We start from the raw sequence: 20291 nt of genomic DNA, 5'->3' as shown, positions 1-20291 counted from the left end.
AATCCCAGGGAGCTCAGGTCTCTTCTCTCAAAAGAATGATTTTGCAAGTATTCCAGAACTCCTTTACTGGCTCAGCTTACTCTGCAATTTGCTCACACCCAGTGTCCCACTGGAAAAGCACTAATGAAAGCATTATTAAGGGTTTAATTCTAGCTGTGCTGAGCAATGTCAGGCACTAGAAAAGAAAGGGTCATAGGCAGGTGGGCATCTGATGCTAGACAACCTGTAGGACAGCCACCACAGGTCAGGGAGGCCAAGTTGCACTTGTACATTGAATCTGAGATTGCTTCAGACAACCTTTAGTATGTGGGAAGGGCTCTGTTTCCCTGCAGAGTCTTCACCCCCCTCAGAGAAAACTGAACCAAACACAACGAAAGTAAAATAAACCACTGACAGCTTAATTCACAGGGAGACTGAGGCTGCAGCTTCCAGAACCTCACTGGGATTCACCTCTTCCCACAAGGCTCCTTTGAACAAGCTCCACAGAAAATACTGAGATAAGTGGTAGTCAGTGGAAGGTGCAACTGCAGTATTGGACTGCCTTCAGGCTTATGAAAGGTATTTTTGTTTTTTCAGACTGTTCAACTATGAATCCTCTCCTGAAGTCACACCACTACAGAAACCACCCATCATACTCTCTGTTAGATTTATCACTCACTTGCCATCCTCAGGAAGCAATGGAGACCTGAGCTCATGTCTGAAGAGGAGGAAGCAGCTGCCAAGCCAGCCTGTGATCAGCCTCTGAACACCACCAGCTGCAGCCTCGCATACATATTTCCCCTTTTATTGTATGAAAGGAATTGAGTCTACCTTCTGAGACATGACAGATCTGATCTCCCATTAAAAGAATTTATGTAAGAAAAGCACATCAAGCATTACTTAACATAAAGAGGCAGACAGGAAAAAGCTGGAAAGACCAAAGCACTATTGCTGAGCTGTTTTTACCTTATTCAACTAGTACTGGCCCTGCCTGAGACAGAGTAGTAGATGAATACAAAATTAACCCTGATTTCAACACTATGCCTGTTTTTGTCTTTCATATTGAAGGAATTAAAATCTGGATTCCCTGTATCACAGGGGAAGGTCACATTGCTAAACTCCTACACATATGCCTTCCCTGCCCTAATAAAGAAAATCTGTTGCATGACAGTACTGAAAAAAATATTTATTCAATGTAATTAATGTACAAAGTGGCAGAAGACCTTACAGTAAGCAGGGGAACATCCTTCAGAAATGTGAAGGGTAGGAAAATCCTCACAATTTAAATTGGAAATAAGAGGTTAAGGTAATACAACCCCCAAAGTGCAGCTGAAATCTTCTTTGAGAACCTTTTATTTCCATGTTACAAACCCTACAAGCCCCCTAGGAAGAAAGTACATGGGCCACATCCAATTTTGTGTTAGTCATCTAAAGCAAACGAGCTTGTTGCTGCTGTACATTTTAAAATGTTCTCAGCTGCACTAAATGCTACAAATCCTCCCCCTTTGATCTGATGATTCCTCCATTCTGTGACATTTCATCGCACCCACAAACAACTGACTGTCACATCGCATCTCATCACATCACTGGCAATGCACGTGAGAAGAAACCTTGTCATTAACACTGCAGCCTAACAAATCCCACCCTTATAAAGGTGCACTTGCTCCTCAAAGGCAGCACTTGCTGTGAGCTAGCAGCTATGCTGTGCTTTGCGAAAGTATTTCCCAGCTACTTGAAGCCAGAGCATATACAATAAAAGCTGAAAATGCAAGCAAAAATATACTTTCTCAATTTTTCATACCTGCTTATTATAAATAGTAATGTTACTGAGCTGTTCCAATGGGTATAATCAGTTCCTTGGCATAACTAAGATTATATTAAGATCTGTGCTGGCCCTTACCTCATCATTTCCTGGACTTCAAGGTTTGAGTTATATTCAGCATTTTGACAAGGCAAAGGTATTAGTCAAGTTTACTAGGGAGGGACAGATACCACCCTCTATTTTATGCTTTTTAAAAGCTCCTACATCTATGCTTTTGAAAGCCACTATAGGGAAAAAAGACACCTAAAACATTATATGTGTTGCCAGCAACCTGAATTTTGCTCCCATTCCCTGCTTGACTCCCAGTGTCACATAAGGACACAGCTCCTGACTTCCCATCCTCCCCTTTTAGCTGGCGTGGACTGGCACTCCACGGAGGGAGGCAGCTGGCATCACACAGTGCTGCAGCACCTGGTCCCCAGCTATGGCTGTGCCCTGACACGGCAGCCAGAACTGCAGGAGATTACTTTTATCTCCCCCACAAATACTTTGGCATCCTCTGCTCTCAAACCACAAATATTAATATAAATAACAAACAGAGCTTATGTCTTTGGGTCACAGTAAGTTCCTTCACCAAATCTGCTACCTTCTATACATTTCAGTTATGCCTATCTGCAAGGTGATTGAATCAACACAAAGTGGACACTTCTCCAAAAAGAAGAGTCAAAGGCCTTGGGATACAATTAAAAGACATCCATGATTTTATCATGCTGTACATAAAAGTTACAGAAATAATAATAAATCTTCAAGTAGAACTACATATTTTGCAAAACATAGATGCAGGACACCCCCAGGCAGATAAAAAGTAATGTTTATGTTCAGCCACACCTTGGCACAGGGAGATGGGAAGTGGGGGTTATGGTCAGTTCATCAAGTGCTGCTTCTGCCACTGCTCAGAGAGAGGAGTCCTTCCTCTGCTCCAGGGTGGGGCCCCTCACACACAGAGAGTTCTCTGCAAACTTCTCCAGTGTGATTCACTCTTCCACATGATGCCGATCTTCAAGAGCAGCCTGTTCCAGTGTGGGTCCACAAGTCCTACCAGAAAACCTGCTCCAGCATGGGCTCCTCTCTCCACAGGTGTACAGGTGCCTGCAGGACCCTGCTCCAGCATGAGCCTCTCACAGGTTCACAGCCCTCTCTTAGGGATTCACCTGCTCTGGTCTGGGTCTTCTCCAGGGGCTGCAGGTTGAGCTTTGCATCCCCATGGTCCTCCATGGGCTACAGGGGCACAGCTGCCTCACCATGGTCTGCAGGACATTCTCAGCTCTGGCACCTGAAGCATCTCCTTCCCTCTTCCTCCTCCTTCTGCACTGACCTTGGTGTCTGCAGGGCAGTTCCTCTGACGTGTTCTCACCCTGCTCTTCTCTGGCCCCCATTACAACTGTGCAGTAACTTTCCTCTCCTTTTCAGATATGCTATCACAGAGGCATTACTATCATTCCTGTTTGGCTCAGCCTTGGCCAGCAACATGTCCATCTTGCAGCCAGCTGGCATTGGCTCTACCCAACATGGGGAAAGCTTCTGGCAGCTTCTCACAGAAGTTGTTACCTACAGCTACCCCTGTAGCCCCCCTGCTACCAAAACCAAAATATCACCCAAACCACATGCACAACTATTGCAGACACAGGAAAAGAGAGCTATTAAAGAAAAAAATGAAACTAGCAGGAAAATGGTAACAGAAGGAAGGTTATCAAGAGTCAAACACTTGTTTGAACCAGCAAAGAACAGAAGAACAAAGTTGATGTACAATGCTGCCATACTCTGCCCAACATGTATGCCTTTCTAATACACTCATCAATATGGCATCAGCTTAATTAACTCTTTTTAAATTAAGTAACAGTGTTATGCTGACACATGGCCAAAAGAGCTTTCTAAAATACACACTGCTGGGGAGTGCAAGTTCAAGAGTTTGTTGAGAGGTCAGGTATGACATTATCTGCAGATGGTGTTTATCATACAAATTGAACTTCCTTTGCCAGGTGGACCTTAAAATTTAATGATCTTGCTGGCAAGTGGAGAAAAGCTCATGTGTAACTGGTTTATGATTTTGCAACTCTTCTTGGTGAGTGCTACTAGGACAATTCACAACTGCAGCAGCTCTCACATGCGTGCTGGACCTTAAGTGAGCAAGAAAGCCAGTCCACTGTCCACTTCCTTGTTTTCCAGTTGCACCTTCTCAACACTAAAAATACAATCCCTGTCCCACCACTTCACAAGCAAATTGCACCTCAATCTCATTCCATTGTCCTCAGCATGCCAGGGCACAGACACAGCAGGTCCTAGTATTGATGGTGGTTCCTGAAGCAAGTGAATGGGACTCAGGCAGCAGTTACACAGGTACTATCTGAAATCTGATCTCATTTCTCTTGCTGAGGCACACAAAATCCAGGAAAAATAAAGTGCTGCTCTTACATACAAAGTGCTGCTGAACATATGCAGTGATGGTCTGTTTTTAGTCAATTAAACTGTTACAGTACATTAAAACAAAGCAAGAGAGAGTTGTGATTGTTGAATTTGTAGCATCAGAGCAAGAAATAAACTACCTGTTCTTTTATCTGTACGGCAAAAGCCTTGATTTTGGATTAAACAGAAGTCCTTTATTTCAGGTTGGTTCAGTGCACCACATAAATCAAGTAATCTTTTCTAGGCTGCATTTTAAGCTTCTTAAATAGAAAAAAAAAGCAGCTTTAAAGTGAATGGCTGAAATGAAATAAATATTTGGATAAGGCAGAAGTGGGTAGTTGGATATAAAAGCAATTCCATAAGAGAGAAACATCACGTTTGCTGCAAATGCACCCAGATAATTCTGTAGCTTCAGTTCCTCGGCTCAGGCAGGGATACTAAGGGTTGATGCCACAGGCAAGTGGCAGCTCTGAAAGCTGGACCATAAGGAGCAATTAATTGGGACTGCAAACGCTGTCAGCCTGAGGTTTGGGCAAAGATAATCACAAAGATAAGCAGTCAAGCACTGTGGAACTTCACACTACTTTAAATAGTTCATGTAGCACATATCAAGGGGTTTGGAATCCTGCAAGCTCACTGCCTTCTCCCAGTTTTCTTTAGCATGTCATTTGGATTTGCAAGGTTTAACTTGTACCTGGTGCTCAATCCACCTCTGGTATCTGTATTCCAAATCTCAGAGTCAGAAAGATACACCAGATATCATGCACCTTCCCATTTAATATGTCCTATACCTGTTGTCCCCACCATGGAAAGACAGATATTAAAGCATGAGTAAGAAACTACAGAACTTCCTTAACAAAAAGATACAAATTCTTCAGGCATTATAAATGAATGCTCCTTGGTAATTGCTGCAAAACTAATCCCTACCTTCTCCAGAATGTTTAATAACAGAAGTAATTCCTGAGTACAACCTTGAAAACACAATCTGAATATGAACTACTGCCTTGATATTTTCATAAAGCCACAAAAAGCCTGAAATGACTAAAAGTAAGGCTACAGTCTGTGCCTGCAGAGACCTGACCTGGAAACCTAAACACCAAAAAGTTAATTACATAACAACATTGTGTTTTGATAGTGACATCTTGTCTTCTGTAAGCTTTGTTCAATATTCCAATACACAAGCCTTCCACAGTTATTACAGAAACTCCACAGTTACTACAGAAATTTAAAACAACAAATGTATGAAGCAGTCATCTTTGCAGTAAAAATAAATTTTGAAACAGCAAGGTACTGTGGGAAGAATATTCTGCAGAAGAAATATGCAGTACTACACTAAAATAATTTAGTCAGTCAGCAAAGTTGCTGATTAGCAGCTTCCAGTCCTTACTTCAGTTTTCATGACAGATATTTTTAGAATTAGACCCTTAAGAATAAGACAGCCTCCTCCAAAAACCAAGCTGGGACTAAATGATCCCTCTCTGCCTATCCAGTGGAGTGTCTCGGCAGCCTCTTTATCACTACACCATCAAATAATTACCTAGATACTCTGTGAGGGGATTATCTACACAAAATGGCTACAGATTTTTCTGGAAGTCATATTACTACACCCTCTCTTACCAAAAACCCACCCTAGTTCTCTAAAAATGTTAACAAGTGGATTAATCCTGAGAAGAGTTAGTAATTACTTCACTTATCTTTCAATCTCACTTGATTAATTAGATAGGTTTTAAAGAACCAAAAAGACACAGATTAAACATTTAATCAACAACTCCTTGCTAATTCTATTTAGCAGATTTTTGAACTGGAGCAATGCACTGAATATTGGCAAGCCATAAAAGTTACATGCTTTCCCAACACAGCTTGCTAGTCTTAATTCCCTCTGCATCTCTCCCATATCTTCTTTCTCACTGAGAGCTTCTCATGTTCCTGCCCTATGCAGAGAAATAATAAGGCAATTAGATATTGCAGCAGTTGCTACTTCAGACCTTCAACAGCACAAAGCGAGACTTCCAAAGTGAAAATGCTGTAAAAACAATGAAAGTATGGATTTGTATTACATAACTGTGGGGATGGTCTATGCAGACCACTATGGCATCATAAAAGCAAACCCTCCCAAATGTTTGCTCTTTTTGAAAATCCTTTAGTCACAGATATTCACTTGACAGATGACTAAATGGCAACTACTAAAGAACATAAAAATGAAGACAAAATAGTTTGAAGATAGTCTGGGGGAACTGTATGCCTTATGCTTATCTTAGATACGGTTGCTAAAAGATGCTCTGCAATTCCAAGTTTCAATAGGCAAAAAGAAGACTGTGCACACTAATAATCTTTCCTGTTTATCAGCTTTAATCCATAAGCTTTTCTACAAGAAAGCAACGGAAAGAAGTAGGTCCTATTTTAACAAGCCCATCAGAAAGTCTACCCACTCGAATTCTTTCCCTTGATTTAAAAACACTCAAAACACTCCACCAATTAAAAACACAAAACAGTGTACCTTCTTTATTTGAGGTTTGAATAAATTAAAATGATCCCCAAGAAGCAAAATAACAAAAAATCCTATCAAGACTCCCAAGCACAGAGTGTTCCAGGCACACTAAATCACAGTGTCAAAGGAGTAGGCTTGCTGCCATCCTAAGATATTTCACTAACACAAAAGCTTGCTTTTCTCACAGCTCTTCTCAAATTGCTTTACAGAGACTATATGGACTTTTATTTATAGTTACTGAATTATTTTGTAACACTCTTAGTGCATCCATTTTCCCCCCACTTACCACAAAAGCTAAGAATCAAACTTTACATAAAGTAGCCCAGAAAAATCTCTCATGTCTCCCTAGCACATATTGCCTTTACCCTCTACCTTTCCTGTCCTCCAGTCAGACTTTCCAGGATCAGGGTAAAAAGGATCAGGGTAAAAATCAGATCAAGTAAATAGACTCCTAATTACAGAAGTATGTTTTTAAAATAAGAGTTAACATTCTTCTGAGTTGCCTGGGAAACCTGAGGGCACTTCCCAAAGGGCAGCAAGGGGACCTAAACAATGAGAATTGTATTCCTCAAAGGAGGCCTTAAAATAGCCATTTTTAATGTGACACTATCACGCTTTCTCACATCACCCAGAGTCAAATGAAATGCGGAAGAACGAATGACAAACTCACACTTTCATCTATAAGCCCAAAACATTTGGCTGATGATAAAGTTCTGAAAAGTGAGTCTTGAATCTAAAAAATGAAATATGTAGCAACAACAAGGGTTAGAGGGATAGTTGGAACACTGAGACATCAGTGCAGAAATTGCTAAATGGACATGAGTCATTTTAAGAGGAATGTGGTCTCTAGGAATAAACAGGAACTTAAAGTGTGGATAATCACCACCTACTGCCCAAATATTGGGATATTCAATGTAAGAGGAACCTCCAAAATCAACAAAGTCAACTCAAAAAGGCTGCAAGATTACCAATATTAAAGGAAGCCATTCCAGGGAAGAAGCACAAAAATAATACTGTTACTAGAAAAAGATCCCTTGGATAACCAATAATAGGCAGACACAGAGAACTGCATGTCCCCAAAAAAAGAGCATCTCATCAGAAGCAAAGTCTGCACTGAGAAAAATCAAGAAAAGGCCTACCAGCAGCATGAAGGAGCTCAGAAAGGCAGCAGAGAAGACCCTCTGGGAGAGTGCCCTGGCAAGACCCAGATTAAAACTGGTCTAGACATGATTGTGTAAGAACAACCAGAGAAGTAAAATAGGGTCTATTTCTTAAACACTTCCCTGATCTAAGGAGAAGGGCTAAAAAAGGGCCAGAAAGATCATTAGTTTGAGAGAGGGATAATAAAAAGAATGAAACACAGGGAAAGACTGCTGCTAATACCCTGCCAGGCGAGTAGCACACTCTCAATCAAGACAAGGTAGGTAAGGTCCCCCCAAAGTCTCCTGCAGGTCATGTCTGCTGTCACACCAGCTGCCATCCACACAGACTTTCAATCTCATTCTGGACCAAATCTCCCAGGAGTCAGTTACAGATGGAGGCTCACACAGCAGACCTTGATTAGGGGGTTTCAATCGAATTTGTTACCTCAGGCTTGACACTTTCTCACCCATGGCTTCACAGAAGCCAGAGAGAAAAAAGCATGCTATGAAAAGCCACATTTCTTCTAAAAGGGATAAATGAAGCTGGGTATTGGAAACCGTAGAAAGACATTTTCTGCAGCAGGAATGAAAAATTGAATTAGACAGCAGATCACAAGGCAAGAAATAAGGGCACAAAAGAAGCATGACTGATTAAACTCCACTAGCAGTATTAAAGGAAGTAGGATGAGCTTTTTTATTTTGTTTTCTCCTTCCCAGTCATTTTTCAATAAACTGACAGGAAAGAAAATTATTTGGCCATACCACAAAGTGAATCTGCCTCATTTTCTATGATGACACTTCTTTAGGCTGCCATGCAATGCCCACATCCCCACCACGGTGCTGGGGATGGGCAGCATCATGCAGGAGGACTTGGCGGAGATGGGGATAGGGCTGGCCAGAGGGCTCATGCAGCCAGGCCCTGTGTGCTGCACACACACATTGGGTGGCCCCTTCTCAATCTGCAGTGTGACATAAAAGCTGTGTGGGCCAAACATCAATCCCTGCTTCCATCTTGTGCCTAAGCATCCAAGTGAGCTGAGTAGTTTCAGAAAACAGCAGAAAAAGTAAATTAAAAGGTCTTAGGCAGGAGAGACAAACCTTTACAATTACACAGACAGCAATAAAGACTGCCCTGTCCACAGGTGCTGCCTTGGACCTGGTAAACACCCGCTGTGTGCACACTGGCGAGGAGCAGCATGGTTTGACAAAGGCTTGTTGAACACACACAGGGCTCAGATCACAATTTAAGAACACATAGAGCCTAGAGAATAAAGCAGATAGTTACACTGGGGAGCTCTAATTCCCCTAAGTGTGCAGTATAAACTCTAAAAATGGCATGAATCACCCAGAGCCATAAAGTTGGACTGATGTCCCATCACTCAAGAGGCAGTGCCTGGATCCTCCTTACTACCTGCAGATGACAACAGCAATCCATGGGCTACTGCGTTATTTCTCCTCCCCTGCTAATGACCAATATCTTATTAACACTCTCCCAGTTATGACTACATTTGAATTACCCTGGTGTCAGTGGGTCCCAGGCACCTCAGTTACCATACAATTATTTTCAGAGCAATTTTCATCTTGTCATAGCAGTTGGGCCTTACCCATGAAGCAGGTTTAAGCTATTCCTTAGAGGCTGCCAAAGCCTCTGTACACAAGCAAGTGAATGCCAAAATAATGCTCACAGAAATATTACTCATGCTAGAAATCTGAAATGTTACATGAGTCTTTCCTTCCTAAAAAAGAAACTAGAGCTATTTGGATTCTGTTCAAGCAAACATTTTCAACAACAGATATGCCTTTTAGACTAAAGTAAAAATTTCTGTCAGGAAAGATCCAGTGATATTTTACCAGATTCTCTGATGAAAAAGACCACCTGGAGGCAAGGTGCTTGATTATAAATTTTTAGTCAAATTTAAATGACACTATTCCTCTAGAAATTAAAAAAGTGGAGCTTTTTTCAAAGAGGAAATATTATTTTTTAAAATTATGTGCACACTTTCATGTAGCATATGCAAACCAGGTTTATAACTTTGGCTTCCTACATCTTTATTTTCATCATGTATGTTTAAAAACAACATAGAATGCCGAACAAAATTCTCCCAGACCAAATTCAGGAGTCTCTTAAGGCAGGAACATTTCAATCACGTTTTCTGCTAATCTCTACTGCTGATACACAAAGGGGAGGAGGGGCTTCCCAACAGTGGCTGAGCTTGGCATCTAAAACATCAAAAAACACAAGGAACACCTCAGCTGCCTGAATTCAGCTGACTGGAAAGGAACAGCATTTCTTGACATCAATCATGAGAGATGCAATATTCAAGCTGTTCTAATACTTTATGATGGATTTGATGTATCAGGTTTCTGCAACTCACAGCACTAAAGAACTTAAAATACAACGTAACATCACACTAGCAACCCTTCACAAGACACAGGGTAACAAGACACGCTTTGAAATTCAGCTGTCTCTGCACACAGTGCTACCAATGCTGCATTTGCACTTCCTACACAATTTCTGACTAAAGCAAAGAGAGATCACATACTTAGTTGAAATCACTGGTGATTCAATTATAATGGAATGTTGCCACTTTGTCAGGATACCATGTTAATTTCAAACTAAAAAATACTGTCATGGTTTGGGTTTTTTAAATTATCACAGTGACTGTGACCTAAGTTTTCCAGATATGATAAATGTCTTCAGAGATTTGTTTGGGAGGGAGGGGAAGAGCGCAGTGATAGAACTCAAAAAGGCATAAATGAGATAGATAATTTATTGATGCAGGAACCTGCTGTTTCTCCTCTTTACTTTTTAATATAGAATATTAATTATACTGATGGGGATCTCAAACCAACTTCAGATCACTAATGTCATGTTTAGACTACCTGGACTAGAAGCAGGCACGTTTTCAGCAAACCGTAACAGATCCCACAAATATGCCTAAGAGTGTGACCAGTTATTGCCAAAAGTATAATTTCCCCTACTATGCTTTTATTTACAATTATTGTCTCTTTCACACATATGCAAATCCATACTAATTTAAATTATTGGGGTTTCCCCAGTCTCTATATTTGCTTTTTGTTTATGAATATGAATCATCAGAACACAAAATAGGACTGGAATATAACACCTAATAACAGACCATGGGCACAGCAGAAGTTCTTATGCACACAACTTTAAGCAAAATTGTTATCTATTTAACATAAGAATTTACTATTTGATTTATTCTTACTGAGACCGCCAAGTCACAACAGAGTAATTAATTTCTTACTGACTACAGAATCCAGGAAGTAGGAAGCTGAAGCCACCAAGGTTAACAAGTTCAAGCAGTTTACAGACTTGTTTCATACAATTTTGCATAAATCTGGAAGGAAGAGGAACAGCCTGCAGGGCTCCAAGTCTTCACTAAGAGCTTGGGTTGCTTTGGATCAGAGACAAAAATAAAACCGGAGGCTAAAGAGGAAGACTGGAAATCACAATTTGGAAGGCAATGTTTACAGTGAAAGTAGGTTGAGATCCACACACCACCTGCTTACACCCAGGGAAATGGAGTTATTTAGGGAACATGGGTCATTCCAATGCACAGTAACCCTGATGTGGATGATTACCCTTCAGAGATCTACAAGGTTAACTATACTGCTCCTTGGAGTGATACAGAGAGGAAGAGTTCTTTCTTGTAGTCCTTCAGTAGCACATGACAGGGCTGAAATATGAAAGAGCTAACAAGGACTCAGGAAGACATTCTCTGGAAGCTGCAAAATTAGATGGTTGAAAGCTGTGGCTTTAAGGGAAACTGAGGGTATTTAACATCTCCCTCGAGCCAAAAGGAGAAGATTGTATTCTCACCCCCTACGGTTCTTTGCATCTCCTAGAAACTTAATTCCTCCCTTACACTGGCTCCAGCCAATATTATATGACCTTACAAGTCACTCTAGTTAACCGTAAAAACAGAAAAATCCAGGCTCCCTGTTGCTTTTCAGTGAGATAATTGACTCATACAGGCATCTTCACTGGTGCTTGGCAAACCAGAGGTAAGAAGTGAGCTGAGAATATGTAACAGGGACACCCTCCTCCCTTATCCAAGGAAGCTGTTCAGACACTCTGTCCTCATGAAGCCACAGCTCAGTATAACCTCATCTCAAAACCAACAGACTGGAATATATAAGTGCTTCTCACACCTTATATTATCAAATTTGTGGAGCTATCTGATAATATATATGTGTGTGTGTGTGTGTGTGTATGTGTGTGTGTATATATATATATATATGTATGTATATATATGTGTGTGTGCATATATATATATATATATATATATATATATATATATATAGTAGTGAAGATCAGAAATTATGCATCAAACTCAAAAACCACAAAGGCCAGCCTATCCAAACTGGGAATTAGTCATTTTGCAGATGAAAGCGAGATGGACAATTCCAGTGCATTTATACTCTTTTCCTCAAATTCTTTGAAACTTAAATACTTCTCTATGGTGAATTAACAGCTCAGGGTATCAGCAAGTATCAGAATGGGTCTAGACCTGTATTCTCTAAAATCTGCCTTATCTAAGTTTTCCATTATCTGGACTATCTCTGTTTATAATCATGCAGCACATTTTATCAGCTGCAGACAGGACTGTTCAACAGAAAGGATGCAATCGCATGGTACAAGTGGTCTAAAACATAGACACATGCTGATAAGAAAAAATTCACTTACCCAGGATAAGATAGTTTTATCTCCCAAGGGCAAAAAAAAGACAACAAACCAAACACAAAACAAATTTAAAAACCTAGAATGAAGTAAATCCCTGCAAAAAGACAACTTCAGAAAGAAAGCATCAACTCAAATTCATGCTTTGCTGATGTTATTTAAATTTCTACTAAAATCAAACAGTGGTAAATTTGAATTGTAGACTACATCTACAAATTCTCTTCCTGAAAGAATGTAAACACACAAAATTCAATCCCAAATGAAAATTGGTAAAAGACCCCCAATAGCAGCCCATAAATACAAGGCAAATAACACAAGATCTTGAGCCCATTTCTGGCAGTGCTTACTTAACCAGATGTCAAATGTACCATGTCAAAAATAAGAACAGCCTTCTTAAAGGCAGGCAATGTGAGACTTTTAAAATCATAAGCAGAAACTTGTAGTAACAAACCCCCAGGGCTCTAAAAATGGGAAGTGATGTAGGACTGCATTGGAATTCTAAAATAGCCAACTGATTTGCAGGAGATTTTAAATATACACACACACACACACATATATATATATACACACACATATACATATGAGACCAAAATGTATACAGTTTAGAAAAGTGATCTATGCCACACAGCAAGCACTTGAAGCTGTGAAAATGTGGTGTCCCACCCTTAAGGAGAAGGGAGAACCCAAGATTCGTAGACGTTCGTGGTTGAAAAGAATGGCAAAAGCTTATAGAGTTTTATTAATAATTTACACACTTGGCAAGGACATTGTTATTCAAGTCCCTAACCTCCCAGCATGAGCCCACAGCACTGGGTTTTGGATAAGGGGTAGGGTGGAAGGGAAGAAAGAGAGAGACATGAATTAAAGAGTGTGAGAGAGAAAGAAAGGAAGAAAGAGAATTAGAGAGATCACCTGTTCTAGCCCCAGCACTGATCCAGCTGGAGTATCCAGGGTCCTGGGCTGCACATATGCCCAAGCTTTGTGGGGAATACCTTTTCATAGATATGTTTACCCTGTTCTGGAGGTAAGCTTCTCACTTTCTATGTAAATTAGTTATGCACAGTTCTTTCTTCTCCATCTTTCTGGAAATAGGTGGAGGCTTGAAGGGTCTTTGATGGTCATAATCTATAGTGCATGGCCATTTCTCAATCTCATTGCTGCACTTGCCCTGTACTGTGTTGTGCTTTTTCTGTTGTGTCAGAACAAGGACATCTGTCCCAGAAAAGGGCTGCTCTACCTCCATATGGGCCCCTACTCCACCCACATCCTGTTCTTTCTCATAGTCTGTTATTACCAACAATTCTTGGTTGGTTCCATGGATATCCAGCTATCAGTTTTTGAACCACAAACATTTTAATCCCTTATCTTTTAGGCTTCTACAAAGAACCCACTCAGATTTGGCTACTGACTCTTCTCTCATGATGTGTAGCAATGTTACAGTCATATGAATGAAAAGTGCTTTGTGAGCCTGGACTCTGCAATAATTCATGAATATGTGAACCCCATGTTGCTACATCCTATCAGGCTCTACCCAATAAAAAATGCTACTATGTCCTGAAGCACCCTTATTTCAAACAGAGGCATCTTGTGCACCTAAATGTTCCTCCTGATAAAATTAAAGCCCAAATCCTTGTACAGAGTAAAAGATTTCCAAAGAACCTCATGTGCTGTGCTCTGATGTTCTGAAACCTATTTTTGAAAAAGTTTACTGCAGAAAACTGAAGTCTTTACAGCTTCCTCCACTTCTCCTTTTTGAAAGGTGAAACAACTGAAAAGTTGGTCATAGTGTAGCTACATCTATGCAGAGACTAGATTATTTTCTGTTGCTTTGACTTCCTATATGTTGCATTTAATGCTCTAAATACAACTTGTAGAATCAAATAAACATAAATTATCACAGGAATACATACACCGAAAGCTATTTAATAACATTTCATTTCATCTCTTACTAAGTGTTTCACGGAACATATTTAACACCTTAAAATGTAATACTAAGCATGCCTACATATTTCACAGAAATACAGAAAACACACTGCTAAAATGAAAGAAGGCCAATTTGATTAATGCAATATTATTAGCATAAGCTAATAGTTAGCTCAGCACTTATAACAGTAATGAAACTGGCCCTTTGCAATTTAACTGTGCAACATCAACTACAGCTGAAGAAACTATAGTTCATGAATTTATTTTCTAAAGAAGAAAAGGAAATCACTGCTGTCCCCATCTACAAGTCCATTCTGAGATCAATGATATGAGAAATGGGCAGTTTTCCATCTCTGCACTCTCAACCTCTGCCTCAAGACACCAACTTTTAAATTTGATTTACATGGCAGAGACACAGACACACATCTACTTGGACTGCAGCAGCATTAGAGAGGAAAAAGGAGGTAGGGGGAAAGAGACTCTGTGTTTCAGAAGCACTCAGATACAATGGAAGTCCATTTGCCAGGCGAGGTAGGACCAAATTTTTGTGTGTAGAAGACCTACACAGACATTGCCCCAGTGAGATTTCTCAAAGGCATCAACATGCAATAGAAGACAAGACAGCTCAGAATTCAAAGTTAGTTATTCTGGCTATTATCTGGTGGTGCATTGCAGTGACTGCACTCAGAGATTATTGTGATCTCCTAATTGCACAAATAGATTCATTATTATCTCCTGCCTGTATCTCTCAGCTTATTGTCCAACAATCCAAGACCATTCCTGTTTTCCTGTCTGAAGTCCTCAACCAATCCTGCCAAATCTGCTCTCCTTGCCTTCACACATTGTGTAAGCACAAGACACATTTCAAGTTTCTGCATAAAGGAATCCAAAGCAGACACCTCAATTATTTGTGAAATTCCATCAGTAAATCCAACATCACATTCACTTCTGCACCTCACTGAAACGGCTGCAGAGTCATGCAGAGCTATAAAATACATTAATATCTGGCAGCAGAAAACACAAGCCACCTTCATGTGCTCAACTATGGCACATTGAAAAAAGTCAGTATTTCTTGAAAATATTACTAAAATGCTTAGCTGTCTGAGCAAGTTTCATACTTTCACCCTTCTACATTACCCAGTTTTGCAATAATAATTGAGATGAATAGTTCTAGTGTCAGAAGCTTTATCTTTCCAATTTTCATACCAGAAAAAGTCTGAAAGGAAATTAATTACCTTGCCCTTATCTGGACTGGTCTGATTTTTTTTCCTCCAGTAACATGTTTATGATCTTTATAAGGACACTACTTTTCTGGAGAGCCATACTGCAGCAACACATAAAACAGCTAAGACAGAAGATGATGTTTGGAGAAGACATCTTCCTCCAGATTAAAGGTGGACTAACCTCAGATGCTTTCACTTTTTATCACTGTCCTTATTTCAGCAATAAACATGCCGAAGTTCACACAAGCCCCAATTAAATTGAAAAAGAGCCAGCTTAAAACAGAGTGAGACAATTAGCCACAAGGATCGCTACAGGAAGAACGTATCAGTAATATCTTAAACCACCTCAGCTATCTTAAAACTGGACTTGTCCACACCTCTACTTTAGTAAAGATACGTATCATGCTGCCAGACCACATCTCAGAGGAGGTACCTTGATAATTTTGATTCAAGTGAGTTGCTCAAACTATATCAGTATAGTTAATGTAGCACAAAGTGAAAGAGATAAAAATAAGAAAATATTTCAGGCCAAAACCAAGCAGTTTGGTAGTTTAAACAGAGACTGTGAAAAACAGAACTGTATTTGAAAATCTAGAATTAAAAGCAACCACAACAAACTCATTTTGTTTTTTAAAAATAAAACGTTCAAACTGATTATTCAATGAAGAAAACAAATCTCTGATTTCTGTCTTATGTTCATCTTTTGTCATCTAGTGACTGTGGACAGAATACCTATTCCACTAATATCTACTTACAGTCCTCAAAAAAACCCTGGAATTTTGTCCACCAGTATCAAATTCTCAAATTCAAGAGCAATAACAGCACAGAGTATGTTTCTCTGTCTTGTTGCTGTTATTAATTAAGTCCCATTTGCTGCTCCTGAATGGCAGTTATTTAGTTGCACTGGATGGGTGTGTAGAAACTAATGGAAGATGGATCAACAGCTGTAGTTATTATGAAAATTATGGCACTGCATGAGAGGAATTGCAGCTGCTCAATTCATGCAAATAAGAGCTACTTGATAATGCCTATAATTACACAGCATGTCAAAACAGCATAGCTGGAGTGTAAGTAGAGAGAACGTATTTTAAAAAGCCAAAAGATTTCCATTTCATTATATTCCCATTCCCTAAACGCCTATTTAGAGATAACAAGAAACACTTTCTGTCGACAGGCTCACAGATACAGAAAGGTCTGCTGAGTCTCCCAGGTGCATTCTCCTGCCAGCACTGCAGCTGTCAAACACAGAGCCTCTCTGCTATTTGTAACACAGTCTGGACCCACATCACAGCTGGGGCTTCAGCTCACTGTGTGCTGAGCAGAGATGAAGAAAGATCCAGCCACATCTACTTTCAAAGCAAAGAAAGATTGCTTCCAAGTGGCTCAGACAATGCAGATACCATCTCCTCTATCCAAAGCCCGGTCTTGATACCTGGAACAGCACTGTAATATTCTAGTTCACTTTACTTTTGAGTGTGCCTTCTTTCAGTTGTTTGGGGCAATTCTTTTCCCACTAAGGCCCTCTTCAAGAGCACATTTCCTTTTCTTAGATGAAAATCTCACTAAAAGCTTCTCATTTTCAGAGATGCTGCCCACTGTGCTTATCCTGCTACATCTGTAGGCTGTTTACACATTAGCAATGGTTTATACAAAGTGACATTTTATTACTTTAGTGTCTTCCCATTCCTGTTCTGCCTGTTTAATTAAAGCCCTCCTTTTTTTGCCAGTTGTTTTGTGCTAGCAAATCCCTGCACCTGCATGTAAAAAAACCAGGGATGAAACCTCATTTGTTTTACTCTGCACCTCAAATTCTTGTTTAAACAGCTGTGCAGCACAAAATTACATTAAAAATAATAAACACAGAACAAGAAATACAAGAGTAATGAAGATATTTATTTATTTTTATTTATGACATTCACAAAAAGCAGCATGGGGAGACAGACAATTTTGCAAGCCTCCTACCTCTCATTCAGGGGTGAGTTGGACCCACTTGGTGTGTAAAACAGTCAGTTGCTAAAGAACCTTACTGCTCTTGTTTTGTGCAGTGATTCAAACCACATAGCCTGGGAGAAACCACAACTTTTCCTGTGAAGTCTGATGACAAAATCTTGTTGCAAATGCCTTGGAACCCAGGAAGGTTACTCCTGGTAGAAGTGCTACCTCATGGTACAGTCATTAAATCATTGACCCAACATAACACATGTCAGCCTTACCTGAAATCACATGCTGTGGTAAGTTCTGCTCCTCCTCCAAAAGCTTTTCCTTGAACTAGTGCAACACTGATCAAAGGCAACCTGCGCAAGAGACTTCAGTAAGCAAAATTCATGCTTTTAGCCTTTCAGAAATTAAAAAAACAATTCAACCAAAACATTTATATAGTGAAAGTTGAGAAAAATAGTTGAAAAAAATTGGAACAGTATTCCAATTTAATCAAATAACTACATCTTTGTGGGCAATTGGCACAACACCAATTCCACTTATGTCAAAATTACAATTGCATAATTGATACAGAATCCTAGAATGAAACAGCAACACAGATATTTTAAATGGAATCAAAATAAAGATCACGTACTGAAAAAGACATGTTATGAAAAATACCTGCTATAGAATATATCTAAAAAAGACTACCTGTGAGGAGTGACAGGATAGCAACACAAGATTCTACTCTAAGCCACTGCACCACAGAAAGCAGCAGAAAGAGACACAAAGAACTGAAGGGCTGAGTTATCTAAAATTAATGAGATTTACCATGACAGCTTCAGCAGCTTCTTCAAACAGAGTGCTACTATCTCAGTCATCAACAAAACTTTTTTTGCAGACAAAACCTTTTGAGGAAAGCAGCAATCTTTTACCTTTGTTGGTGTTGTATTTAATCATGTTCAAGGTATTTAATCATGTTCAAGGTAATTCAAAGGACAGAGGGAAGAAAAAGTTTCCTCACTGCTGATGTGAAATGAATACTAATGAACAGTGACTTAGGATAAGGCAAGTTCCTTAAGAAATGAAGGCAGCTGGTTAGTCACAGAATTTGCACATTAATACAGCTGTTTCATCTTTTACTGTGAAGAGACATTTAGCTTTTTGAGCAGTTTACAAACCACATTAAGAAGTCAGTATCCTAATCATAACCACGTTTGGTTTTAGTTCTCCTTCAACAGAAGCACGAACACTTTCTGACAGCCCAAGTTCCCTTACAAGCTGCAGCACAGTTCATACAATACATGGCACAAGAGAACCCACTGGAAGAGGGCAATGTCATTTTTCCTGTGTTTACGAGAAAGCAGAAGATGTGGGTCCAAGATGGCCACATCCACACTCTAATCCTTTTGAGGCACCTCTCTCAGGATCAGTCAGCCTCAGCTCTGAGGGAGACTAATCCTATCTACAACAGATGTCCCCAGACAGCAGCTCAGTGCTCTCCCTGAACCATGGCTTAAAGACACACTAAGTCTACACACCTGAGGTGGGGACTTAATCTTCACACATCTTCCTCCTCTTAGCTTTGTCCCATCAATTTCGATTATATGGAGACAAGCTTATGCAAATGGCTTCCAATCCTGAGGATTCCTTACAGTACTACTAATGTAAATTTCCAATCTCCTGGGTAATTTTACAGAAAAAATGTTAATTCATAACATTTTCTCATATAGATTATTTGAAAACAATGAATATTTGAAAACAAAGAATATTCATGTTCAAAGAGCTCTAAGCAGAAAAACATAGACTCTACCACAAATGGATTTAATAGAAACGTGACTTCTAAAGGGAAGCTAAGTCTAAAGGAAAGGGTGTTGCTTTCAGAATTACCAGATGGTAGAACTGACACACTCCTCTTGTGAAGTGGGAAGATTAAATAAATATATCAAATAAATGTTACCTATGTAGGCTGCATAACCTGTTACTGCTTGTTATTTAAGAGCTACCAATTTCCAATGAGTTAGAGAGGCTGAGTTTCAGAAAATCTGAAGTCTTAGATTTCCTTAATTCTTCATATCTCCTAGCTCTACACATATAAGCCTGGGGTTTTTTTCCCTGTTCCAATCTCTGGAAAGTGTAATAGTTGCAAAATGTTAAGGTCTAATTTAAATCCATAAATACCCACCTGATTAACATGTGTGAATACAAGGTCTGGGATTCAAAATTACATATATAACATACATATTTACATACATACATACATATTTATCTTTAAGCATCTCATTAAAGAATTAGCCAAAATACATTCTGATACTTATAATTACTTCATAGATGGGTAAATAAAATATATTACCTCATAAGCCTGGTTAAGGTGTTTTGCATAAACATGCACATATTCATCCCATCCTACAATGAATAGGAAATTAAAAAATGTTACGTGATCTTAATGTGAAGCAATTTAACACACAGACAAAGTAAAGAGGAGTAAGCATTCTTTATATTTACTTCAGCTGGGTTTTGTCTCTGGTTCATGTTGCCCAAATTCTAGCCCAACCCTGCTATGCACAAATAGAAAACCTAGTATAAATCAGGTTAAAAAACAAATCAGAACTCAATTGACTTATATAAATTTCAGTTAAAATTAAGCAACTGTTAAAGTAATTGCAATACTGAATTTCTATGTTGTGAA

The 20291-nt window shown here is 39.5% G+C and overlaps 1 protein-coding gene across 3 annotated transcripts in view; it reads right to left on the bottom strand.

The window, feature by feature from the left end:
• ECHDC1 (ethylmalonyl-CoA decarboxylase 1) overlaps nucleotides 1-20291 on the bottom strand; it is a 49200-nt gene that overhangs the window by 11978 nt on the left and 16931 nt on the right. For all 3 annotated transcript variants that reach the window (XR_009114239.1, XM_058019892.1, XM_058019893.1), the window contains exons 4-5: nucleotides 19956-20008; nucleotides 17899-17979 (exon numbers count right to left, since the gene is read on the bottom strand). Coding sequence is in view for 2 of the 3 variants with exons in the window: in XM_058019892.1 (XP_057875875.1) it covers nucleotides 17899-17979; nucleotides 19956-20008 (134 nt within the window). In the remaining variant the exon portion in view is untranslated. The remainder of the gene's footprint in view (nucleotides 1-17898; nucleotides 17980-19955; nucleotides 20009-20291) is intronic.

This window comes from Melospiza georgiana, chromosome 3, assembly GCF_028018845.1.
Source record: "Melospiza georgiana isolate bMelGeo1 chromosome 3, bMelGeo1.pri, whole genome shotgun sequence".
NCBI classification, from domain to species: Eukaryota; Metazoa; Chordata; class Aves; order Passeriformes; family Passerellidae; genus Melospiza; species Melospiza georgiana.
The sequence above is the reverse complement of the archived record's forward strand: the minus strand, read 5'-3'. Positions and strand labels throughout refer to the sequence as shown.